This window comes from Panthera onca, chromosome B4, assembly GCF_046562875.1.
Source record: "Panthera onca isolate mPanOnc1 chromosome B4, mPanOnc1 haplotype 2, whole genome shotgun sequence".
Classification (NCBI taxonomy): domain Eukaryota; kingdom Metazoa; phylum Chordata; class Mammalia; order Carnivora; family Felidae; genus Panthera; species Panthera onca.
The window spans coordinates 24,075,809-24,103,470 of NC_138345.1; the positions used below are offsets into that span (position 1 = coordinate 24,075,809).

A 27,662-nucleotide genomic window follows, 5' to 3' on the forward strand; every position below is an offset into this window, starting at 1 on the left:
CACACCCCCTAAAAATATATATGTTAATAGTTCCTATGCTGCATATATAAGAATTCAGATGAGTCAAAAGTGGGCATTCAGAGAGAGTACACTCCAAACTCTAACTTAAAATTCCAGTCAGCAACCCTTTGGAGATGTAAATTGAGGAAGCAGCTCTCCTTTCGGACAGCTTAATGATGTGTAGTTAATAGTAAGAGGCTGCTGGGCAGATGCCATACAGCTGGGCTTAGGTTAGCCTCTCTCAGTTTTCCAAATTGCCCTGTGATTACAGCCATTGAGATTCAGAAGCCTACCCTCGATCAATAACCAAAAGCACAAACAAAGATCTGGCAGTGGCTTGTCAGTGTGGCCTTTTCTGCACACTATCCTCCTCAAGCCAGTGACTGATGCCTTTTCCCTGCTCCTGCCTCAGGATGAGAGGTCGCCTACACAGCAACTAGTTCTTGCGCCAAGTCTGGGGTAAAGAGTGCTGGATTTAAGGCCAACTTCTTCTCTTGAGTGCCCACAATTTCACTGAACTTGAGAGACACTGAGTGTAATCTCTTGGTAGGAAAATATAAGCCTGGAAGCCATATTGTACATAGCTCCTGGAGTCAGTTGACTTGTTTTTATGCCTTATATGTAGAATTAGTTTGGATTATTGTCTGTTGGGGTAGCAGGTCCATTTATAATTTCCAGGGTCTTATTATCTTCACTCAGAAACTCAAGTGAGGGGCCCCTGGGTGGCTCAGTTGGTTGAGTGTCTGACTTGATTTTGGCTCAGGTCATGATCTCATAGTCATGATATCGAGCCCTATGTTGGGCTCTGTGCTAGGTATGGAGCCTGCTTGGGATTCTGTTTCTCCTTCTTTCCCTCTGCCCCTCCCCTGCTTGCCCATGTTCTCTCTCTCTCTAAAAAAAAAAGAAGAAGAAAGAGAAAGAAAGAAAGAAAGAAAGAAAGAAAGAAAGAAGAAATAAAAACTCAAATGAATTCAACAACAACCACCACAAAACAACCTGTTCAAAAATGGGCAAAAGACTGGCATATGCATTTCTTTAAAGACAATGTACAATGTGTGCCAATAAGCACACAAAACATTCAACATCAGTAATCATTAAGGAAATACAAATTGAAACCTATAATGAGATACCACTCCCCCCCCCCCATTTGAATGACTATTACCAAAAAACAGAAAATAACAACTATCGGCAAGTTTGGGGAGAAATTGGAACCATTGGGAACTGCTGGTGGGGATGTAAAATGGGGCAGCTGCTATGAAAAATAGTATGGCAATTCCTCAAAAATAGAATTACCATTGACCCAGCAATTCCATTTCTGGGTTTATACCCAAAAGAATTAAAAGCAGGGCTCAAAGGGATATTTGTACACCCATGTTCATAGCACCATTATCCCCAATGGCCAAATGGTGGAAGCAACCCAAGTATCCACTGATGGATGAATGGACAGACAAGGAGACTCTGGCACAGGCTGCAACATGGATGAAACTTGAGGACGACTATGCTGAGTGAAATAGGCCAGTCACAAACTAACAAATACTATATGGTTCCACTTACATGAGGCACCAAAGGTAGTCAAATTCATAGAGACAGAAAGTACAGGGGTGGTTGCCAGGGGCTGAGGGAGGGAGGAATGAGGAATTATTGTGTAATGGGTACAGAATTTCACTTTTGCAAGATGAAAAGAATTCCAGAGATGGATGGTTTATGATGGTTGCACAGCTACATAAATGTACCTAAGGCCGCTGAACTGTACACTTACAAATGGTTAAGGTGGTAAATTCTATGTTATATGCCTTTCACCACAGGTTAAAAAAACAAACCTCGATGGAAGGATGCCATCTTCTCTCAGCAAGCGAGGTTTTTGAGGGAGATTAAAAATAAAAGGAGAAAAAAAAACAGCTGAGGGAATGGATCTTGAATTTACACACAACTAATTATAAATGTTTTTTTTTTTTAGAGTCATTTTTCTCTCAAGAAGGGAGCTGCAGCTCTGGGGATTGGAACAGACAGCGTGATTCTGATTAAATGCGATGAGAGGTGAGTGCGAATCTGCAACCCTTGTTGGTTGGCAATTTGCAACTTCCACATGTATTATCTTTTAGTCCAAAAATAGGCATTGGCTGGGGGGGCAGCAAACCTACCTCCATCCCTGCTTATGTTTCGCTGTTTCTTTTTCACATGGGCTCTTGCTTGGAGTCCTGGGATGTTGTTCCTCAACACCATGGAGCGTTTCATGGCCCTTGACTGAATTGGAACCTTTGTTAAATCAATCAAAATATTCTGCACTAAGAAGGTGCAGAAGGACATTCATCACCTGGGCACTTAAGCAACAACCAGCAGTTTGAGCACTGATTTATGGACGTATCATCATTCTCGGTGCCACGATTGTGTGAACTTGATGGACTGATTACAGAAGGGGGGACAGTTTAGTGAGCAAGAAGTAAATGATGCCCCAGCAACTCATCCACTCTGTGCTGGAACCAAAGGGTTCTCATAAGGAAAATCCCTGCCTTAAAAGGCACGCAAATGTCATAGGTATTCTGGAAATAGATGTAGGGAGCTTAAAAGGCATTTCCACTATATCCATGTAAATTTTCACTAGCCTATAGGTGTGTAACCTATAAAAAATTAAATGTAGTCTCCAAAGAATTAAGACATTTCACTAAATTAGAAGGAAGCTACTCAACCATTTATTTTTTCATAAGTATTTATTAGACAGACATTTGTGATTGCCCACCATATCATGAGGCTTCAGAAAGCATAAGGTGTGATCCTGGTTCCCTGACAGTATATGATCTAGGAGAGATGGGGTCGCACCAGCAGGAGACAGTTTTCTGGTTGAATCGTGTGGCACAGAGTACATACTCTGCATTGGTAAGGCTTGAAAGGCTCCATGCAGCAAGGAGAACTTGTGCTTTCAAAAGATTTTCAAAGCTAGGGATGAAGTGGATGGGGGGAGGGGAAGATGGGGGCCATTACAGAGGACTGAACACCACCAGCAAAGCCCCAGAAGTAGGAGTCAGCTTGTGGGGCTTGAGGAACGGGGCCTGACCAGAGGCATTGGGGACGGACAGCCATGGTGAATCCAGTGGGCCATGTGGGATTTTGAAAACTCAACAAAACAAACTGATTAATGACACCTCTCTCTCTGGGAGGGAAAATTACAAGGGATTGCCACTTTCTTGTTCACACCTTTATGTCTTGCCTGACCTTATTTGATTGCTTACAATGAATACATGTTACTTTTACAATCAGAAAAAGTGACTTTTTTTTTCCTTGTTATGGGGGTGGTGAGGGGAATGCTAAACTTAGCATTTGAGTTTGTTGGGTCAGTAATAAAGGTAACCCGAAAGCATTTTTATCCGAGAAGAGCATGATCGAAATCATCCTTCAGGAAGCAGGAACAGGAGAAACCTAGGTCAGTGAGGCTGGTCATGAGGCTCTAGCAATACGATGGGTGGGAAATTATTATGAGGAATGGAGCCAGGCAAGCACATTTTGAGGAAGGATATATATGTATGTGTGTGTGTATATATATATATATATATACACACACACATACATATATATGTATAACCTGAAGATTTTTTCAAGTTTTGTGGGGTTTTTTTTTTTGAGTGGGAGGGAGAGAGAGGGAGAGAAAGAGTGCATGAGTGGGGGAGAGGCAGAAAGAGAGGGAGAGGGAGAGAATCTCAAGCCCCCAATGTGGGGCTTGAACTCATGAATCTTGAGACTATGACCTGAGCCAAAATCAAGTGTTGGCTGCTTAACTGACTGGGTCACCCAGATGTCCCAAAAAGTGCTTATATTTTTGAGACTGCCAATACTATAAGGTACTTGAGAACCGAGATTTAAGAAGAAAACTGGCACTGGAAAGTTAGCAAAACCTGCTAACTGGGAATAAAACTTTAGGTGACTAACATTTTTCTCAATTGGTAGCCAACTCTTATGCTCACTTTGGCAACACACATACTAAAATCTGTAGCCAGCTCTTAAAAGGAGCCTAGAGTCTGAGGAAGAATCATCTAGACAGTCTCTAATTACCTGACCCACTCAGTCTTCTAAGCCAGCCTGGTCAGCAGGTGTTCTTGACTTGAATCCCAGTGGTCTGGCGGATGACCTGGGAGAACAGAGGGAACCCTTCACTCCTCAAGGCATCGATATTACCGCTTCTACTCCTGTCAGATTCAGGTTTTAACAATGCAAGGGGCCTTGGAGTGAGTCAATGAAACCAGCCAACCAGGCATTTCCGGGAGCCAAAGCGTGGCCTGAGGACTACTGACTGAGGGCAGAATCATGGTCCAAAGAGAAGTGCAGGCCTGGAAGAAGGAAGAGCAAGAAGAAAAAGCAAGAATGTTGCAGAAACAGGGAACACAGACAGGGCTGCAGGGAAGAAATTCCAAAAGGTGCCCATCATTCACCAGCAGCAGAGAAAGGAGCAGAAAGCAGAGAATGCTGGGAAACCAGTGGGGTCAAGAATCGGTGACTAGCCAAGTGACCTCACATTTTCACATCAAAGAATTTTATATCAGCAATTTTAGAAGCCACTAGAAAAACTAAAACATAATGTTAAAAATTATCGGTTTTTATCACAAAATACCCTGCAACCTCCCTTCCCCTTACATATACCCATCAGGAGGGTACAGAGGGAAAGGGCCATTAGGAAGTTAGGGCTATGGGGACTTTTTCTTCTTCTGCTCATGAGCCTTATGGGATGGATGGGGAAGGGAGGAGAGAGCAACACAGGAAGAAGAATAAGAAGGAGAAGAAAGAAAAAAAGATAAGAAATAAGAGATGGGAGAAATGAGGCCCAGGAGGAAAAAAAAATTCACAGTGGAAGTATGAAGTGAAGCAAGGAGGAAGGAAATACAATTGATCCTTGAAAACATGGGGGTCAAGGGGCACTGACCCCCACCCCCATCCTGTGCCGTCGGTACATGTAACTTTTGACATCCCAAAAACTAAACTACTGAGAGCCTGCTGTTGACCAGAAGCCTTACCAATAACATAAACAGTCAACACATATTTTGTGTTATATGTATTATATACTATATTCTTTCCATAAAGTAAGCTAGAGAAAAGAAAATATCATTAACAAAATCAGAAGGAGGGGCACCTGAGTGGCTCAGTTGGTTAAGCTTCTGACTTTGGCTCGGGTCATGATCTCACGGTTCAGGAGTTCAAGCCCCATGTCAGGCTCTGTGCTAACAGCTTAGAGCTCAGAGCCTGGAGCCTGCTTCAGATTCTGTGCCTCCCTCTCTCTCTGCCCCTCCCCTGCTCACAGCCTCTCTGTCTCTCTTTCTCTCTCAAAAATAAATAAACATTTAAAAAAATCAGAAGGAATATACATTTATTGTATTGTACTGTATTTATGAAAAAATACCCACATGTAAATGGACCTGCACAGTTCAAACCTGTGTCGTTCAAGGTCAGCAGGTAGAGGGAAAGGTGAGTGGGAATAGGAAGCACATGAGAGCTTTAAAGAGGACTAAGTGATCATTTTTACCATCTGAAAGAAAATACATGCTTACTTTAAAAAATACAAAATAATGGGGCGCCTGGGTGGCTCAGTCCGTTAAGCATCTGACTTCGGCTCAGGTCATGATCTCATGGTCCGTGAGTTTGAGCCCTGCGTCGGGCTCTGTGCTGGCAGCTCAGAGCCTGGAGCCTGTTTCAGATTCTGTGTCTCCCTCTCTCTCTGACTCTCCCCCATTCATGCTCTGTCTCAAAAATAAATAAACGTCAAAAAAAATTTTTTAAATACAAAATAACAGGGAAAAATTGTAACTCCACCACCCAAAGATTATCACTAATACCATATTGGTGTCTAAACCTTGAATATCTTATTCAAACCATAGAGGTGTGGGGTTTTTTTCTTTTTCTTAAAGGTTTTTAATGTTTATTTATTTATTTATTTATTTTGAGAGACAGAGCAAGCAGGGGAGGAGTAAAGAGAGAGGGAGAGAGAGAGAATCCCAAGCAGGTTCTGCACTGTCAGTGCAGAGCTTGATGCAGGGCTTGATCTCACGAACTGTGAGATCATGACCTGAGCCGAAGTCAGGAGTCGATATCTAGAGTCAGACAATTAACCGACTGATCCACCCAGGTGTGCCCCTCTTTTCCTTTTTTAATTTACATATTTGTGGTTACATTTCTTTTCCTAGCTAGACATGATAAGCATTTCTCCACGTTATTACAAACATGCTTAACTACATAATATGTGAGGAGTGACTATGTGAGAAAGCACAGAAGTGATAGTACTTTGAAGGGCAGACTCCAGAGCTGGACTGTTTTGACACCCTATCCTTCCTATCTCAGCTCCAGCACCAGCTTGGGCAGATCCTTATCTGTCTCACTTTTCTTATCTGAAAAAAGGAAAAAGGAAAGGCCCTGCTTCATAGGGTTGTTATGAAGATTAAATGTGTTCGCAAATGTAAAATACTAAAAATTATATGTAGTAGAAAGCAAGCACAAAATATTACCCCCCTCGTGTTCATTTCCTCGTTTCTGGTGTTGCTGTTGTAAATAACCTTTCTATCCTTCAGTGAATATTCTTATGTGCCCAGGGCTTCTCTATTTATGATTATTTCTTAGTACAGTTGCTAACTTAAATTATATAAATATTCTTAAGGAAAGTGATACATCAGACCATATTGCCTTTCAAAGGTTTTGCCAGTTTATTCTCCTAGCAGTATTGTATGAGAGCATGTTGGGGGAAAAGCTCAAAGCTGTGTTGGTAGTGAAATGCAGTCTTTAATTCTATATTGATAATTCATATCATCTCTATGGAATGAGTTTAAGACAGAGCGTGGCCTAATGGATTAAATGCAATTGAAGTGTTTGGGGTCAGGAGCCAAGGAGCAGGCTCTGGACAGTCATTCCAGTCATCCCGACTGGACAGTAGCCACCCTTCCAGTCGGAATCAGTTAAAACATGCTTGGCAGCCATTTTGTTTTTATTCTTTCCCCTCCTTGTGAAAGTCAGATGTGCAGTTCAGAAAATCACTTGAGGCTGACAAAGTGTGTATCTGCATTATCGTTTCTCCTAATGTGTTTTGCAAAGTTCATCCAGGTTTTGCAAAACATGAACCTGGACCTGCTCTGGAAGACATTCATTTCTTACAGTTACTCTGACTCTGCATGTTAGTCTGTCAGTGGAGGGGGTGATAGGTTTTATCTTGTTCTCGGCAGACAGTTGACTTAGTAGCAAGCTCACAATGAAGCAAAATGTCCTAGTGAAGAGTGGTCTGTGCCTTTCTTTCTTTTTTTTTTTCCAGTTTTTTTTCATGTTTATTTATTTTTGAGAGAGAGAGAGAGAGAGAGAGAGAGAGCAATCGAGGGAGGGGCAGAGAGAGAGGGAGACACAGAATCCAAAGCAGGCTCCAGGCTCAGAGCTGTCAGCACAGAGCCTGACGTGGGGCTCAAACCCATGGAGCATGAGATCATGACCTGAGCCAGAGTCAGACACTTAACCGACTGAGCCACCCAGGTGCCCCTGTGCCTTTCTAACAACAAGCCCAAAGCCACATATGGAAGAAAATACTGCAAGATACTGTCTCTTAATTAGTAATCACAGGGGCTCAGTTTGGTAACCCATTCAAAGTGAAACATGGTTCTCAGTTAAAACTCAAATAAAGAGAACTACGTAATAAATCTTCATTTATTTGGAAAAGGTTGTTTCAGAGATAAAAATCAAAAAGCATATTTAACTTTGTTATTACTCTAATAAGTAAAGTAAGGCAATGGAAAACTGCATTTCACCATGTCTTACATTTGAATGCGAAGAGTGCTCTATTTTTGTAAAAATTGTTAAATTCAAAAGAGGAAAATGTGCTAGATGCATCCTTGATTTCCTAAGATCTAGTTTAAGAGTTCTTTTTCCTTATAACCAAAAAGTTGAATCTTCACAGTATTGAGATTAATGGATTTTTACTTTAGTGTAATTAGGTCTAATATTTTCTGTGATCCAAATTAGTGCTTCATTGATGGTGTCTAAGGATAGAGAAGAAAAGTATGAGTTAATATCTAGAGAAAAATAAATATTTGTGAAAGAAGAGTGAGTGATATTTTAGAATTGGGTTAGGCCACTAAACAAAAAGATGTTTCCCAAGAGTTCAGACAGCAGAGGGGAGAAAACTTCTATACAGAGTTCCCATATGATAGATGTGGGAGCCTTATGAGAGGCTTCTTTGGATGTAGACAGTGGCCTTGACTGGAAACACAGTCGTGAACAAGGTAGACATAGTCACAGATGTTACAAAACTTAGTCTAGTGTGCAAAGGCAGACTTGGGAACATGGGATAACACTTGAGAAGGGTATGTGCTATGTGAGGGCAAGTATAGGTTGCTATTGATTCACATGTAATTCTACATCCAGAGGGAGGATGATGGGAATTAGCTAGTGAAGAGGAAAGAATGTTCCAGGCAGAGGCCATGGCACATTCTAAGTCATGGATGTGAGGGAAGTTGGCTTGCCCAAGGAACTGAAAAGAAATTCTGGGGAGAAATGGTCAGAATGTCCTCATCATGAAGGATTCTATGAGCCATGTTTCGACTTTAGGTTGAAGACATGAGATGTCACCGAAGGGTTTTGAGCAGCAAAGTGACATCGTATTTTACCATTAGAAAGATCATTTTAAATACAGAGTGAATTGTAGTTTGGAGGCTGGAAGTTGGTAGCTGCGGCAGTGATATGAGTTGATGCTGAATGGTGCTGACCTGATGTCAGCTGGAATGAATGCTGGAATGAATAGGAATTATTGACTGGTTGGTATGCAGGTTGAAAGAAGAATCAAGGATGAATGACAGCCTTCTGGCTTGTCAGCTCAGTCCGTGGGGTGCTGTTCTCTGAGATAAGGAACCCTGGCCAAAGTGAAAAGTTCAAGTTTGAATATGTCGAGTTTGCAGAGCTTATAAGATGGCCAAGTGAGGATTCAGATAGGCATTCTGAAATATGAGCCTGAAGCTCTGAAATTACACAATGGAAGCCACACAGAGTGGGCCTAGGAAAGAACTCTAAGTAGCACCTACATTTCAGGGATAAGCAGACTTATGGGAGTCTTGCAGTGGAGACTGAGAAGGAACAGCCAGAGTTGTTAGAGGAGAATCAGGAATGGGGGCCATGAGGGCCATGAGAATCTTTCTAGAAGAAGTGGTTTAACGGCCTCAAATGCTACCAATAGATGAAATTGAGGGTCAACAGCTGCCCATCAGCTTTAGTTATGAGGAGGTAGCTGGTGAGTTTGGCAAGAGTAGTTTCAACAGAGGGGTGAGGCACCTGGGTGCCTCAGTTGGTTAAGCCTCTGACTTCGGCTGAGGTCATGATCTCACAGATTGTGAGTTCAAGCCCCACATCGGGCTCTGTGCTGACAGCTCAGAGCCTGGAGCCTGCTTCAGATTCTGTGTGTGTGTCTCTCTCTGCCCCTCCTCCACTCATGCTCTGTCTCTCTCTCTCTCTCTCTCTCTCTCTCAAAAATAAATAAACATGAAAAAAAATCAATAGAGGGGTGAGGGCAAAAGGCAGTTTGCAGTGGGTGAAGGGCGGGTGGAGGGGAGGGAAGAGTGAACATATACAGACAGCCTCTCTAGAGGTTGAGCCATGAAGGGAGGCAGGGAGGATAGAAGCTGGAGCAGGTATTGAATTCAGGATGGTTTTTGGTTTCATTGTTTTAAGGAGAGTGCTTAAGGCATATTTCACTGTGAGATGAAGGACCTGCTAGGGAGAAAAAATGTGAATTATATAAAAAGAAGGGATAAAATAGAAGTTAATTTCTCTTGTGAGTTCCTTATTCCTTTGGCTAAAATTGTGTAGGGTCTTTCTCTGCAGAACTCATAAGAGCTCTGCTGTTATCTTACATTATACAACTAGAAGGAAGCAAGAGAGAGGAAACAGGCTCTGGAAAGACAAGGGAAAGATTAGGGACCTGTGAGTGGGGGAGGGGCAAAGCCCTGGGCTTACACACACTGTGTGTGTGTGTGTGTGTGTGTGTGTGTGTGTGTGTGTGTGTGTGTGCGTATCACATTTTCCTTACACCTAGTAGTGGAATTATTTGATCATATGATCATATGGTATTTCTCTTTTTAATTTTTTGAGGAACATCCATACTGTCTTTCACAGTGGCTGCACCAGTTTGCATCCCACCAACAGTGATTGGGGTTCGTTTTTCTCCACGTCCTCATCAACCCTTGTTCTTCCTTGTCATTTTGATTTTAGCCATTCTAACTGCTATAAGGTTGTATCTCATTGTGGTTTTGACTTACATTTCCCTGATGATGAGTGGTGTTGAGCATCTTTTCATGTATCTGTTGGCCGTCTCTATGTCTTCTTTGAAAAAACATCTGTTCAGATCCTCTGCCCATTTTTAATTAGATTATTTGATCTTTTTGTATTGAATTATCTAAGTTCTTTTTATATTTTGGGTACCAACCCCTTAGTAGATGTGTCATTTGAAAATATCTTCTCCCATTCAGTAGGTTGTCTTTTTGTTTTGTTGATGGTTTCCTTTGCTGTGTAAAAGTTTCTTATTTTGTTGTAGTCCCAAAAGTTTATTTTCACTTTTGTTTCCTTTGCCTTAGGAGACATACCTAGAAAAAGGTGCTGTGGTTAATGTCAGAGTGGTTTCAGGTTTCACATTTAGGTCTTTAATCCATTTAAAGTTTCAGTATGCATGCTTTAGAGTTCTGTTTCTCTCCGCGTATATAATTCAATATTATATCTTGAATGTAATAAATATTTTAATATTACAAATATAAATTATATGTATATTATAGATACAGATTTTTCTGAACCATTTAAGAATTCCATGCAGACATCAGGCCGCTTTGCCCCTTAATACTTCAATGTGCATTTCCTAAGAACAAAGATACTCACTTACATAACCATAGTACAATGATCAAAATCAGGAGATCTGCCCTTGACACAAGACAATTATTAATCAATATACCTTATTCAAATTTCATCAGTTGCCCCAATAATATTCTTTAGAGCTATTTATTCCCAGTCCAAGATCGCACATTATGTTCAGTTGTCATGTGTCTTTAGTTTCCTTTAATCTGGAATGTTTCCTCATTCTTCCTTTGTCTTTCATGATATTGATATTTTTGAAGAGCATATTTATTTGGAAGAATATTTCTTAATTTGGGTTTGTCTCATATTGCCTCATGGTTAGATCCAAGCAATGCATTTTAGGCAGGAATTCCAGGGGGGTGATCCTTGTCTTTCTCAGTTGTTCCTCCTCAGGAGGTTTGTCATGTTATTAGTAATGTCAACTTAGGGTAGTGTCTGCCAGATTTCTCCCCTGCAAAATGACTATTCTTACTTTGCAGGTTATCTTCTAGGAGATGCTTCACGACAATATAAATATTCAGCTCCTCCTGAAACATTCACTCACTAATGTAGCATCCATTGAAGGTTCTTGCCCGAATTATGACTATGATGGTTGCAAAACAGTGGTGTTCTAACTCCATAACTCCTTCTCTATTTATCAGTTCCTGTCATTCTACTATAAGGAAGACCTCTCCTCACTCTGTGTGTGTATGTGTGTGTGTGTGTGTGTGTGTGTGTGTGTGTGTGTGTATTTACCATGAGTATGGACTCATAGGTGCATTTAGAAATTAATTCTCTCTAGTGGTGCCTGGGTGGCTCAGTCAGTTAAGCATCTGACTCTTGGTTTCAGCTCAGGTCATGATCTCCCAGTTCATGAGTTCTAGCCCCTCATGGGGCTCTGTGCTGATGGTGAAGAGCCTGCTTAGGATTCTCTCTCTCTCTATCTCTCTCTCTCTCTCAAAATAAATGAATAAACTTTTTAAAAAAATTTTTTTAAAGAAATTAATTCTCTCTAGCACTCTCTCCCCATCTTTCCATCTCTTATTCCTCCCTTCAGGGTTTCCTTTAAATTATCTAAATTGTTGTAAAACCTTATAGAAAACAAATCTGAGCAAGACAGGTGATACCTGGTTGGCAGAGGACTAGAGGAGTCACTGGCCATCCTTGTATCAAGATTTCTGTTAGGTATTATGATGAATACTTGTATACCACAAAGTGAACGCTTATGTTTTTGTATAAATTTTAGTTTTTTTTATTTTCACACATCTCTCAGCTTTATAAATTACAGTTAGATAACATTTCCTTGTGCTTATTAAGTACCACACTTTATCATTCTGTTGATTTAAACAATTGAAAATGTAAATAATCTGGGGTCATTATACTCTTTTATTAAATTAGCTGACTTGTGGCCAGTGTCTGAAGGCAGTTAGGGAAGCTAATTAACTCTTTCAGATCCCCGGGGAGCTATTGAGTGCACTGTGATAGGATAGTTTTCGCAGAGACCTTGAATCAATCACTACTGAGCAGGGCTGGGGTAAGCCCTCTGAGTGTCATATTTCCTATGGGTTTACATGCAGAGAATTCAGAGGTGCTAGAGGTGTATGCACTTCATTATGTCCTATATCAGGAAGGATTATAAAATAATAATTGCCGACACTTACTGAGTGTTTATTATGTGCCAGGCAGACTCCTGAGCACCTTATACAATTGATCTAGTTAATGCATTTATTAGAGACACAGAAGAGTATATCCCCTCACACGTACCTGGTGCTGACACAGTTTGTGAAGAGTTTCTATGTACACAATAGTCCTCAGCGGTATGGTAAGTCCACCTTTCTCCCTTTGACTCCTAACCCTGGAAGAGGGGCATCATGTCCAAGATCACTTAGCTGGGAAGTGAAGAAGAATCAGGGCTTGGACTCAGAAGACAGCTCCTAGTGTTTACTGGTTGAACATGGTCCTTTGTCCCCTTTTCCCCAGTTTTTAAATTGTGGTAAAATACACTTAAAATTTGCCATCCTAACCATTTTTAAATCGACAGTTCAGTGATAATGGAGTACATTCATTTTGTTGTGCACCCATCACCATTATCCATCTCCAAAACTCTTTTCACTTTGCAAAACTGAAACTCTACATCCATTAAACCAAAACCTCCCATCCCCCCTCTCTTCCCACCCCTTGGCAACCACCTTTCTACTTTCGATCACCATGAATTTGACCACTCTAGGTACCTGACTCGTTTTTGACCTTTTGTGATTGACTGATTTCACTTAGTATAATATCCTCAATGATGATCCATGTTGTAGCAAACGTCAGCATTTCCTTCCTTCCTAGGGCTGAATGATAAAATTTCATTGTATGTATGTACCACTTGGTATGCCTCCACATCTTAGCTATTGTGAATAATGCTGCTATGCCCACGTGTATGCAAATATCTCTTTGAGCCTTGCTTTTAATTCTTTTGGGCATATACTCAGAAGTGGAATTGATAGACAATATGGTAATTGTATTTTTAATTTTTTGAGGAACTGACATACTGTTTTCCATAGTGGCCGCATTATTTGACATTTCCACCAACTGTGTGCAAGCATTCCAATTTCTCCATATCCTTGTCAACACTTGCTATTTTCTGGTTTGTTTGTTTGTTTGTTTGTTTTTATGTTTATTTATTTTTGAGGAAGAGAGACAGAGCGTGAGTGGAGAAGAGGCAGAGAGAGAGGGAGATACAGAATCTGAAGCAGGCTCCAGGTTCTGAGCTGTCAGCACAGAGCCCAACACAGAGCTTGAACTTATGAGCTCTGAGATCATGACCTGAGCCAAAGTCGGACACAACCGACTGAACCACCCAGGCACCCCTGTTTTGTGTTTTTTTTAATAGTGGCCATACTGATGGGTGTGATAGTATCTCCTTGTGATATTGATTGCATTTCTCTAATGATTAGTGATGTCGAATACCTTTTCATGTGCTTATTAGCCATTTGTACATCTTTTTTGGAGCAATGTCTATCCAAGTCCTTTGCCCATTTTTAAAAATAATTTCACTTGCTTATTTTTACTTTTTTGAAGATATATTTTTCCAGTCTTACTGAAGTATAACTGACAAATAAAAATTATATATATTTAGTGTATACAGTATGATGATTTGTGATATATATACATACATTGTAAAATGATTACAATCAAGCTAATTAACATATCTATCACCTCACACAGTTACCATTTGTGTGTGGGGGGGAAGGGGGTAGTGACAATTCTTAATGTCTACTCTCTTAACAAACTCTATACAAAATAACATTATTAAGTCATCATTAGACTTACTAGAACTTATATTAGATCCCTAGAACTTACTCATCTTATAACTGAAAGTTTGTACTCTTGGGGCAACATTTCCCCATTTCTCCCACTCAATAGCTCCTGGCAATCACCATTCTACTCTCTGCTTCTATGAGTTTGATTTTTTCAAGTATATATATATATACAAATATATATATATATATATACAAATATATATATATATATATATATATATATATATATATATATACACACACACACACACGTGTGTGTGTGTGTGTGTGTGTGTGTGTGTGTGTGTGAAATTATATAATATTGGGGTGCCTGGGTGGCTCAGTCAGTTAAGCGTCCACCTTGGGCTCAGGTCATGATCTCACGGTTCGTGAGTTTGAGTCCCGCATCGGGCTGTGTGCTGACAGCTCAGAGCCTGGAGCCTGTTTCAGATTCTGTGTCTCCCTTTCCCTCTCTCTGCCCCTCCCCCACCCATACTCAGTCTCTCTCTCTCACTCTGTCAAAAATAAATAAACATTAAAAAATTTAAAAAAAGAAATTATATAATATTTGTCTTTCTATTCTGGCTTATTTCTCTTAGTGTAGTATCTGCCAGGTTCACCCATGCTGTCATAAATTTCCTTCTTTTTATGCTGAATAATATTCCAGTGTGTGTGTGTGTGTGTGTGTGTGTGTGTGTGTGTGTTCGTGCGTGTGTGTGTATCACATTTCTTTATCCATTCCTTCACTAATTAACTCTCAGATTGTTTCCTAATCTTGCCTATTGTGAATAATGCTGCAGTGATAACGGGAATGCAGATATCTCTTTGCAATACTGACTTCATTCCCTTTGGATATTTAACAAGGAGTAGGATTCATGAATCATACAGTAGTTCTATTTTTAATTTTTAAGGAACCTCTATACTGTTTTCCATAGTGGTTGCACCAGACGAAGGTTCTCTTTTCTCCACACCCATATCAACATTTATTATTTCATGTCTTTTTGATAATAGCCATCCTCATAGGTATGTGGTGATATTTCACTGTAGTTTTGCTTTGCATTTCCCTGATGGTTAATGATGTCAAACACGTTTTCATATGCCTGTTTGTCATTTATATGTCTTCTTTGGAAAAATATCTATTCACGTCTTTTGCCCATTTTAAATCAGTTTATTTGGGTTTTGCTATTGAGTTGTAGGAGTTCTTTATATAATTTGGATATTGATCCTTTATCAGATATTTGGTTTACAAATGTCTTCTCCCGTGCCATAAATTGCCTTTTCATTTTGTTGATCTTTTATTTTGCTATGCAGAAGGTTTTTGTTTGTTTTATTTTATTTTAGAGAGAGAGCAGGGGAGAGGGGCACAGGAAGAGAGAGAGAATCTTAAGCAGACTCCACACAAGTGTGGAACCCAACAAGGGGCTTGATCCCACAACCCCAAGCTCATGACCTGAGCCTAAATCAAGAGTCGGATGCTCAACCAACTGAGCCACCCAGGCACCCCATCTGTGCAGAAGGTTTTTAGTTTCACGTAGTCCCACTTGTTTATTATTGCTTTTGTTGCCTTTGCTTTCAGTGTCAAATCCAAAAATGTATAGCCAAGACTGATGTCAAGGAGCTTACTGCTTATGTTTTCTTCTAGGATTTTTATGGTTTCAGGTTTTATAATGAAGTCACTAATCTATTTTGTGTTAATTTTTGTCCATGGTGGAGATAGTGATCCTGTTTCGTATTTTTGTATGTGGCTGTCTAGTTTTCCCAGCACCATTTATTGAAGGGCCTATCCTTTCCACATTGTGTATTTTTGACACCTTTGTCAAAGGTAATTTGACTGTACATTCATGGGTTTATTTCTGGGCTCTTTGTTCTGTTTCATTGATCCATGTGTCTATTTTTATGCCAGAACATACTGTTTTGATTACAATATGTTTGTAATACAGTTTGAAATCAGGAAATCTGATGCCTCCAGATTTGTTCTTATTTCTCAAGATTGTTTTGGCTATTTGGACTCTTTTGTGGTTCCATATAAATTTTAAGATAGTTTTTTATATTTCTGTGAAAAATGCCATTTGAATTTTGATAGGGAGAGGATTTTAGGTAGTATGGACATTTTAACAACCTTAATTCTTCCAATCCATGAACACAGTACATCTTTCCATTTGTGTCTTCTTTCATCAATATCTTATAGTTTTTAGTATACATATCTTTTACTCCTTGGTTAAATTTATTTCAAAATATTTTATTCTTTTTCATGCTACTGTAAATGGGACTGATTTTTTATGTTAATTTCATATCCTGCAACTTTATTGAATTTATTACTTCTTTTTTTTTTTTTTTCCATCTCTGTAATTACCTTCTAATTTATTTTTCCTCAGCACTTTGCTTTTCTAATAGCAATAATTTCATTCATTCATTCAAAAAAAGAAAACAAACAAACATACCATGTATTGATGAGTCTTAGAGATCCCATGCTGTGGATACAGAGATGAATGAGACTCTCCCCTTAATATCTCCCTTTAGAGAGATCACAGTTTAGAGAGATCCTTGGAAAGACACCTGGATTGCAGCTGTGATCTGTAAAATATTTAACAACTAGTCCCAAATGGGCACTGACCACTTAGAAGAGATGCCTGGGAAAGTAGTGGTACAGCGTCCTGACCCATGATGAATCCATGGGTCCATGGCTCCATGATGAATCTGAGCAAATTCTAAGTTCACTTGTCTCCTTGACAGGCCGTAGAACATTCTACAGAGAGTTTACATAACTATTTAAGGAAATAAGTTTCTGGGTCTTGTGCTAAAATCTTTCCAAAAATGAGAGTTTTTGTTTTGTGTTTTACATTTGGAGCATGATTTCCATTTATGTTAAGGAATTTAGGAGGAATTTCCATTTATGTTGAAAACTCCCTTTCATCAATCCAAAAACTACACAGTCACATGAATTTATTACTTCTAACTGGTTTTTGGTAGTCTTTAAGGTTTTCCGTATATAAGATCCTGTCCTGTGCAACAGAGACAATTTAACCTCTTCCTTTCCAATTTGAATGTCTTTTTTTTTTTCTTTTTCTTGCCTAATTGCCCTGGCTAGGACTTCCAGTACTATGTTAAATAGAAGTGGTAAAAGTGGGCACTCTTGCCTTCTTCCTGATCTTAGAGGAAAATATTTCAGCTTCTAATCATTAAGTACAATTGGATTGTCATACATGACCTTCATTATGTTGAGGTGGGTTCCCTCTAACCCCAGTTTATTGAGAGTTTTTATCATGAAAAGATGTTGAGTTTTGTCAAATACTTTTTCTGTCTCTATTGAGATAACCATATGATTCTAATCCTTCATTATAGTGGTGTATCAAATTGATTGATTTGCAGATGTTGAACCATCCTTACATCCCAGGGATAAATCCCACTTGATTATTGTGTATGATCCTTTTAATGTATTGTTGAATTTGGTTTGCTAGTATTTTGTGAGAATTTTTGCATCTATGTTCATCAGAGATATTGGCCTGTAATTTTCTTTTCTTGTAGTGTCCTTATCTGGCTTTGGTATGAGGATAATGCTGGTCTCATAAAATGAGTTTGGAAATGTTTCTTCCTCTTCAACTTTTTTGAAGAGTTTGGGAAGGATTGCCATTAACCCTTTAAATGTTTGGTAGAATTTACCTATAAAGGCATCTGGTCCTGGGCTTTTCTTTGTTGGAAATTGTTGGGTATTGCTTTTATCTCTTTACTTGTTATTGGTCTCCTCAGAAATTCTGTTTCTTCATGATTCAGTCCCAGTAGGTTGTGTGTTTCTTGGAATTTCTTCACTTTTTCTACATTATCCGATTTGTTGACACAATATTTTTTAGAGTAGTCTCTTACGATATTTTGTATTTATGTAGTATGAGTTGTAATGTTTCCTTTTTCCTTTCTAATTTTATTTTTCTCCCTTTTTTCTCTTGGTTAGTCTGGCTAAAGGTTTGTCGATTTTGTTTCTTTTTTGTCAAAAAGCCAGATCTTAATTTTGTTGATCTTTTCTATTATCTTTCTAGTCTCCATTTATTTTTGCTCTAATCTTCATTGTTTCCTTCCTTCTGCTAAACTTTAGGTTTGTTTGTTATTACTTTTCTAGTTCGTTGAGATATAAAGCCAGATATTTTGAGATATTGATTTTTATTAAGTTCCCTCTTAGAACTGATTTACTGCATCTCATAAGTTTTGTTATGATGTATTTCATTTTTATTTGTCCAAAGATATTTTCTGATTTCTTTTTTATTTCTTCCTTGATCTACTGGTTGTTCAGCAGTGTGGTTTTCATTTCCACATACTTATTGTAATTTTTCCAATTTTCTTCTTTTTAATTGATTCCTACTTTCACGCCACTGTGGTTGGAAAAGATACTTGATGTGATTTAAATCTTCTTAAATTTGTTAAGATTGGCTTTGTGGTCTAGCATATGATCTATTGTGAAGAATGTCCATGTACATTTGAGAAGAATGTGTTTCTGTTGCTGTTGGATGTAATGTCATATATGTGTCTCTAGGTCCATCTGGTCACCTTTGACTTAGGTTGTTTGGGTCTTTGTTATTGTTGTTGTTGTATTGAAGGAGTGCTTTATATATTCTGGATGTTAATCCTTTATCAAGTTGTACAGAAACTTGGAACTATTTTCTTTCTTCCATTCTATAGGATGCTTTTTATTCTGTTGATAGTATCTTTTATTGCACAAGAGTTTTTAATTTTTGAGATCCAATTTGTCTATTTTTCCTTTTTTTTGTTTGTGCCTTAGGCATCATATCCATGAAAATATGCATTGCCAAATCCAATCTCATGAAGTTTTGCCCTATGTTCTCTTCTAAGAGTTTTATAGTTTTAACCCTTATATACAGGTCTTTGATCAATTTTGGGTTAATTTTTGTATATGGTATTAGATAATGGATAGCCCCTTCTTTTAAAAAAAAAAAAAAACAAGATTCTTTTCTTATTCTAGAAACAGAATATATTCATTATAAAAAATAGGAAAATAGAAGGATCTAGACATAATCTCCTAATACTCTGGTGTATATAGTTCCAAACATATTATGTATATTTAAATATAAAACCTACTGATTAGAACTTTGCTTTTACATAATAAAATATAATGAGCAACTTTCATGTCATTAGAAATTCTCCAATATCATTTTTAAATGTTTATTTATTATTTATTTTTGAGAGAGAGATGTTGCAGGGAGTATGGCCAGAGTCACAAAAGATGAGTCCACAAAGTGCAGTTAAGTGAACGTCCTCATACTCAGAATGAGTCAGAATGAGGCCCCAACTCCAGAATGAAGCTTCTTTTTATTAGGATAATTGCTAAAGACTATGTGCATAAAGTCCGCTAAGCAAGTGTGTCAATCAGTCTAATGGTTTAGCTTTTCATGGTTGAATTTTGAGTGAATTGGTTTCTATAACACTAGGAAGGGTCAGGTGTGAAGGAGGATCTGGCCCTGGACAATGTTAATGGCTCTTGGCGTTCCTTACGTTTCCTGTTCCTTAGGAGCTGAGCCACAGCAGCTTTCAGCTGTGTAAACATGCCCTAAGGCCTTGCACCTTCTCCAGCCCTTCCCTTTTGAAGTCTTTTCTTTGATGCTTCTCTCCTGCATCTCCAACAGATAGAGAGAGAGGGAGAGAGAGAGAGAGAGAGAGAGAGAGAGAGAGACAGATTCCCAAGCAGGCTCCTGTACTGTCAATGCAGAGCTTGATGTGGGGCTCCAACTCACAAACCATGAGATCATGACCTGACCCGAAATCAAGAGTTGGATGCTTAACTGACGGAGCCACCCAGCACCCCTCCAATATCATTTTTAATTACTATTTAATAATCTATTGTTTGGAATTTATATTACTTAACAAATCTGTTGTTAGACATTTTTTTTTTTTTTTTTTTTTTTGGGACAGAAAGAGACAGAGCATGAACGGGGGAGGGGCAGAGAGAGAGGGAGACACAGAATCGGAAACAGGCTCCAGGCTCCGAGCCATCAGCCCAGAGCCTGACGCGGGGCTCGAACTCACGGACCGCGAGATCGTGACCTGGCTGAAGTCGGACGCTTAACCGACTGCGCCACCCAGGCGCCCCTGTTGTTAGACATTTAAGCTACTTTAAATTTTTACTATTTAAAAAAATTGCTAATATAAATATCAGTGTGGCTAAATATTTGCATGCATACTTATATTATTTTCGTAGGAAAAATTCCTAAAAATAGAATTTCTGAGCCCCAGACTATGTCTGCACTAAGAGTTTGGATACTTGCTGGCATGTTGCCCTTCAGAAAAGAACCAGCCAATTTACACTCCCCCTAAGAAGTGTACAGGGCTGACTATTCACCACGTTCTTACTAGTCCTAGGAACTAAAACCTTTAAGTGACCTGTGTCAATTTGATAAAGGAAAACTGTTTTTTTTATTATTTTCATTTGAAGTTTTGATAATTAGCAAAGTTGAGCATTTTATTCTTTTCAGTCATTCATTAGTGAAAAAGAACACAAAACACTTTTTGTATATATGCTGTAAATATTTTCCAAAATGTATCGTTTGCTTTTTAATTTTATTTATGGTATTTGTAAAAATACCTCATTTTTTGGTAGTCAGAGCTATCATCAATTATCCATTTTCTACCTGTGGGGTGTCTCCCCCATTCTTAGTACATGTTAATATTCATCTTTTTTCCTAGAACCTTTATATTATTATTTTAATAGTTGATCTAACTGAAATTTATTTTGATATATGGTGTCTGAGAGGTACCTAATTATTTTTTATTTTTTATCCACTTAGTTTTTGCCAGATGTTGTCTCAACACCATGTGAGATCCAAAAACTTATTCTTTAATCACTTCCTAATTTTACTTTTGTTCCACTGATTTGCCCATTTGGCTCAATTGCCATACTTTTTAATCACTATAGTGTTATAATATGTTCTACACTCTAGTAAAGAAAAATCTATACCCTCCCCTTTTTTAAATTTTTTTTATTTTTTTAAACCCTCCCCCTTTTTTTTAATTGAATATTCTTAATATTGTTTTCATCCACTTGTACCTTAGAATTATTTTCTCAGATTCTCATTCCCCTAAAACTCCCAATGGAGAGCTGGTTGGAATTGTGTTGAGATCAATTCTGTGTATTTGCAGTGTTGAGTTTTCTCATCAAATAACATGTGTCTCTCCATTTATTCAGATATTTTTTGCATTCTTTGGTAAAGATCTGTATTTTTCTTCTTATACATTATTTCTGTTTACTCATGTATAGGTACAGAAAGTAATTATTATTTTACCCCTTCCTTCCATTCTTTGTATTCTTGCAACAATTTGTACTTGGTCCGATGTTAATCTGTAATTTCCTCTGTATTATATTTTAAAACATATTCCAGATTTTTGTAGCTATAAGATATGCTGATAAGCTTTTCTGAACTACCTTTGACAGATTTTGCTTTTAGTATTAGCTAGTTTCTAGAAATGATCTCACAGGTCCCCATTGTCTTCTCTGTAAGAGTTTAGAGCGTACTACCTCCCAATAGCAGAATTGTTAAAATTCACTATTAAAACATCTGGGCCTGTCATTTTAGGTGATGGGTTTTGGGCAACTTTTTTCTCACTTATTTGGTTATTGGTCTTTTTAAATTTTCTACATATTCTGGAATCATTTCTTTTAACTTATATTTTATCAGGGAAAAATTATATATTTACTCAAAATTTTAAGATTAGCATAAAATTCTACATCTAATTTTTTTATAATTCTAAAATATCTTTTTCCATAACCTCTTTTCTTATTTCAAATGTGATATTTTCCCTCTTTTTTCTTTTTTCAAATGCTTATTTATTTATTTTGAGGGGCAGGACAGGGACAGAGAGATAAGGAGAGAGAGAATCCCAAGCAGACTCTGTGCTGTCAGCATAGAGCCCCACATGGGGCTCAGTTCCACAAATGGTAAGGTCATGACATGAGCCAAAAACAAGAGCTGGACACTTAACTGACTGAGCCACCCAGGCAGCACTACATGTTTTCTTTTTACTGAACTAATCAGATACTTGTATATTCACTGATCTTTTCAGTGTACCGGCTTTTGAATTTATTAATTTAGTTTACTTTCTAAAGTTTCTAATTCATTGAAAAATTCATTCATTCCCCCTGCCTACCTTGTTTGTTTTTATTTTCTTAGTTTCTTGGATTAAATATTTAGTTATTTTTATTCCCTGTTATTTAATTTCAAAAGCATGTCAGGCTATTCATTTTCCTCTGAGAATGATTTAGGATGTTTCTCATATTTTTATATGTAGTATTCCCATGTCATTAATTTTTAATGTTCTGTAATTGTAGTTTTTATTTCCTCCTTGATTCAAAACTTATTTGGAATAGCCAAGTATGTTTCCTTACATGGTGATTGAACTTCTATCATCCACTTCTTCTCTGTACCAGTGTGTTCAGGGAAGAGGAGTGGCAGATTTGGGGAGTTGAGGCAGTGATGAGAGATGGCCAGCATACCTTCTTGCCCTCAGACAACTTTCCTTCATCACACACTTCTCTGTGCGCTCTAAGGCTCGCACCCAATGGCAGCAATCTGGAGGCTTCATATGAAAACAAAAGTAGCTCCTTACCATATCATGCTTGGGGTCCTCAACTGCACATCACTTGAATTGTTGCATAGTGAGTGAGTGACTGAATGTGTGTGTGTGTGTGTGCGTGTGTGTATGTGTGTGTGTGTATGTGTGTGTGTGTGTGTGTGTGTGTGTGTGTGTGTGTGTGTGAAGTGAATGCTTTTGGAGAAGGTAAATCTTTTTTTAAAAATTGTTAGAAGTAGATACAAAAATCACGAAAAATATCCTGCTCCCATATCCTGGCCATAATGCTAAGTGATCTCATTGTGCATATTGGAAAATAAATCTTAAAAGGAAAATATGATTATCTGTTAAAGTTCTTTTTCCAAATCAAACTACATATTAAAGGGACCAAGGAAGTTTACTGTTTCTAATTATGGTAAAATTTTTGGCAGAGGGTTTGGTTTTGTAATACAAGTACTGTTTTGACTTTTTCTTTTAAGTTTATTTATTTTGAGAGAAAGCAAGCATGCGCAAGGGAGGGGCAGAGCAAGAGAATCCCAAGCAGCCTCCACGCTGTCAGCACACAGCCTAATGTGGGGCTTAAACTCTAGAGCAGTGAGATCATGACCTGAGCTGAAGTCCAGAGTTGGGTTCTTTAAACCAAGTGAGCCACCCAGGCGCCCCTGATCTGTTTGACTTTTGTTTGTTAGCCTATCTTGCGGGTCTGTCCTTGGATAGGTTACACACACCAGCAACAGCCATGTGGAGACATAGGGAGCTCTTCTCCCCAGGGGATCTCTCCGGTAAAAGTGTTTCAAGTCACCACAGAGTCTGAGATTTCCGAGTCACCACAGAGTCCGGGCAATTTGAAAATTTGCTTGGGTCCATGAGCTCCCTTTACTGTTCCTATATCACAATCTATATGGAAGAAATAGTTCTGCTTAGCACTGACTGGGTAAAAATACTAGGTAGAAAACCTAGCAAATTTTGATTAGTCCTATAGCATTTAGATGCTATGCAGGAAAGAACAGTATCATCAAGAGATGATGGAGCAGGGGCACCTGGCTGGCTGTGTTGGTTGAGCGTCCGACTTCAGCTCAGGTCATGATCTCACACTCCGTGAGTTCAAGCCCCGCGTCTGGCTCTGTGCTGACAGCTCAGAGCCTGGAGCCCGCTTCAGATCCTGTGTCTCCCCCTCTCTCTGCCCCTCCCCTGCTCATGCTCTGTCTCTCTCTGTCTCAAAAATAAATAAAAACATTAAATAATTTAAAAAAAGAGATGACGGAGCAGTATATTTTAGTAGGAGGTGATAGGTTTTTACTTTACTAAACAGTGCTAATAACAAATAGAATTGGAATCAGGGAACTACTCACTTTGAGGGGCTTCCAAAAAGCCATAGTATTGATATTACATACATTACAGTTCCAGAACTCAGCCTTGCAGAGAGGCAGATATTTTGTTTGAACCCCATAAAAGCTTTGGAAGGCATCCAGTGTATGGTGCGAAGAACCTGGGTTCCGATGTCAGACAGCTCAAGGTTTCTCGGTCTGCCCTCTGCTAGCTGTGTGACATCCCACAAGTCATACGACTCCTAGAATTACTGCTAGTGAAAACGAGACCATCTCATATGTATTGAGTTTTATACTCAGTGCTTTATCATGTCTTATATTTATTATCTCATTTAATCCTCATGTAAACCTTATGAGAGAGGTACTTTATCATCATTTTATGAATGAGTAGAGGGAGAACCTAATTCTTCAAGTACACACAATTAGCATAGGATCTGGGGCAAGAAGCAAGTTGTTCTGCCTCCGCGTTCCAAATTTTAGCCACGGTGACCTGCCTCTCTGAGCCTGTCTCCTTGTCTGCAAGGTCAAAACAATAACTCTCTTGTAGGGTTGGCATGAGGCTCAGAGATCATGGAATAAGGCACAATGCAGTGACTGCTTCTGAAGCTGACAATTCATCATCTCTGACAGCAGTATTGCTATTAGCAGTGATCATAATATTAATCAGTTTCTAACAGGAAGGAGTCACACATGCTTTCTTCTTTGCATACATATCTCTGTGGACAGAGCCAAGCTCTACTCACTTAAGAAAAGCTGGTTGAATTACTACAGTTTCATCAGGGCCAACGAGCAGGGTCACCAGTGACTCAAGCACCTGATTTGTGACCATTTGGATGCCTGCCTAGAGGTATCAACCCTCTAGTAACATGCTCCTTTCTGTAAGATAGCTTTTCTCCTTCGTGTGGGACGTTAGCCATGAATCTGGGTCCAAAATCCACACGTGGTATAATTTGTGTCTTTAGCTTCTTCCCACAAAGAGAAGATTTTCCTGGTGGCAATGCTAGCTGCTATTGTGGGATTTTGCCCAGGAAACTGTCAAGTTATCTGACCCTATAGCATTACATACATTTTTGCAGACTGTGGCAAAATCAGAAATCTCTGTGCAAGGCAGCCACATCCATAGCAGACGTCTGTTCAACAGTCTGCACTCAAATGCCAGTCCTTTCTAAAACGCTAACACCTAACAGAGAGCAGCATTGCAAAGCATCAGTCACTACATAATTGTGCACTTAAGGGCTGGAAGGTGTAAACATTAAAGATACACCTTTTTGCTATGGAGCTACTTTTATTTGTTTTTAATTTTTTTTAATGTTTGTTTATTTTTGAGAGAGAGACCGAGCGTGAGCAGGGGAGGGGTAGTGAGAGAGGGAGACACAGAATCCAAAGCGGGCTCCAGGCTCCAAGCTGTCAGCACAGACAGAGCCCAATGCAGGGCTCGAACCCACCAACTGCGAGATCATGACCTGAGCCAAAGTCAGACACTTAACCAACTAAGCCACCCAGGTGCTCCACTATGGAGTGACTTTTAGGCTAGACAAACAGAATGCAACAGCTGCTGTCCAAAGCCTCCCTGCACCGAGATGCTTGTCTGGAAAAGCCAATCCTGGCCAGACCACTTCTATTCCTCAGAGGACCCTGCGCGTTGTCACCCGATGTTCTCTTACCCCACAGCACATGGACAGACAAGGAATGCACAATCCATGTCTAGAGCCCCTTCTGCTCCTGCCCTACAACCATGATGGCTCAAAACCATAGGTCATATGAACGGTACTTGGCTAGTATGTCACACAATTATTTGAACATGCTACTAGGCTAAAATCTCCATTTCTTTATTTTTAAATGTTTGTTTATTTGTTTGTTTGTTTGTGAGAGAAAGCACCACCTACAGTGTGTGAAGCAGTAATGGGGAGGGTAGGGGAGGGGTCCTCTGGGTTCCTAAGTGGATAAAGCAGGTTATCTTAAACATTACTCTTTTTTTTTTTTTTTTTTTTTTAATTTTTGGGACCGAGAGAGACAGAGCATGAACGGGGGAGGGGCAGAGAGAGAGGGAGACACAGAATCGGAAACAGGCTCCAGGCTCCGAGCCATCGGCCCAGAGCCTGACGCGGGGCTCGAACTCACGGACCGCGAGATCGTGACCTGGCTGAAGTCGGACGCTTAACCGACTGCGCCACCCAGGCGCCCCGATAAAGCAGGTTATCTTAAGCACAGAGCCTAAGAAAGGCTGGAACCTGCCTTCTTAAGAGCCACACCCACCGCTTTCCACTTAAACTTGATTATTTGACAAGCCTGCCCCAAAGCTCCCTGATAGGGAAATAGAACAGACTGTCTGCTCATTACTGCTTTCCGACAGACTTGAAAGACACCTCTGATCCACGAAAGTCAGATATTATCTGCAAGGATTTATCTTATCTTTCAAGACTCTAATCTTTCTAAATAGGCTTGTTTCCTATCTGTTCAGCCCTTCTAGGAAGCTCGGTGTTTTATTTCTAGTAACAACCAACTTTTTACCCACATTTGATCTTGGGCCTCACTTCACTTCTCTTGGCCTGCTTCCTCATTTGAAAAATGAGACAATTAGACTAGAAACAGGTCTCCAGCCCCTTGTAATTTTAATGTACCCTAATCTGTGACTTCTTGGTGACACCTTACTGCCTCATGCTTAATAAAACTATCCGGATGTGATTAGACGAGCAAATAGCAGCTGTAAAACTAGTCTACCCAAAACTCTCCAAAAGCAGAGGTGGTTGGCAAAATTTGGGATTTGCAACAGTTTCTGAGAATCTCCCTCAGTGTCCGTGTTTACCCACAAAAATACCATGGCAATTTTAATGGGCTGAAAATTTTATGTAAAGGATGAATATAATACCTGAATCTCTTCTGAAATCTGCACCTTTTGTTTATATCGGTGCTGAAGCAAGGTATTTGAGCATAGCCTGATCCAGGAGAGACTGAAAATCACTGCTTTGGGGGATGCCCCTGGGACCAAGCTGTGAAGCATAGGGAGAAATGTAGGCAGCGAGTTCCTCTTCCCAGCCCCACCACCCTGCCTCTCCGTTCCCTCTGCCCTTCCTTCAGAAGCCCCCTCTCACAGAAGTTCCCCAGAGGTAGGCTGCTCTGAGCTGGAATCATACCCTCAGCACCAGATGTTCGTTTACTCTCCTTTGTTCCAACCCAGCCCAACTGACCATTGGTAACCTGTCCATTACCATTTCCAGATAATTGCATTTTAACTGCCTTCCTTTGGAAAACAGCTTCACATAAATCAGTGGTTCTTAATGCTTTCAGGCCTAATATCTGTTTTATATTCCAACTATTTTGTGACATCTCCTTCATGAAATGAAATGAAAATCACAGAAAATATAACTTACCTACTTACTATATAATGCCAAAATTATTTTTATAAAACGGCCATTAGAAAAGTAACTTTCTAACTGAGGCTGGGTGGCTCAGTCTGTTAAGCATCCGACTTCAGCTCAGGTCATGATCTCGCGGTTCATGGGTTTGAACCCCACATCAGTCTCTGTGCTGACAGCTCAGAGCCTAGAGCCTGCTTCAGATTCTGTGTCTCACTCTCTGCCCCTTGCCCATTTGCCCTCTGTCTCTCTCTCTCTCAAAAATAAATAAACATTAAAAAAATTTAAAGAAAAGGGGT

The 27,662-nt window shown here is 39.4% G+C and overlaps 1 protein-coding gene across 1 annotated transcript in view; it reads left to right on the forward strand.

Annotated features, from left to right (window-relative positions):
* GAD2 (glutamate decarboxylase 2) overlaps positions 1-27,662 on the forward strand; it is an 86,316-nt gene that overhangs the window by 23,875 nt on the left and 34,779 nt on the right. Inside the window, exon 8 of the mRNA XM_078450332.2 lies at positions 1,958-2,037. Coding sequence (XP_078306458.1) covers positions 1,958-2,037 — 80 coding nt within the window. The remainder of the gene's footprint in view (positions 1-1,957; positions 2,038-27,662) is intronic.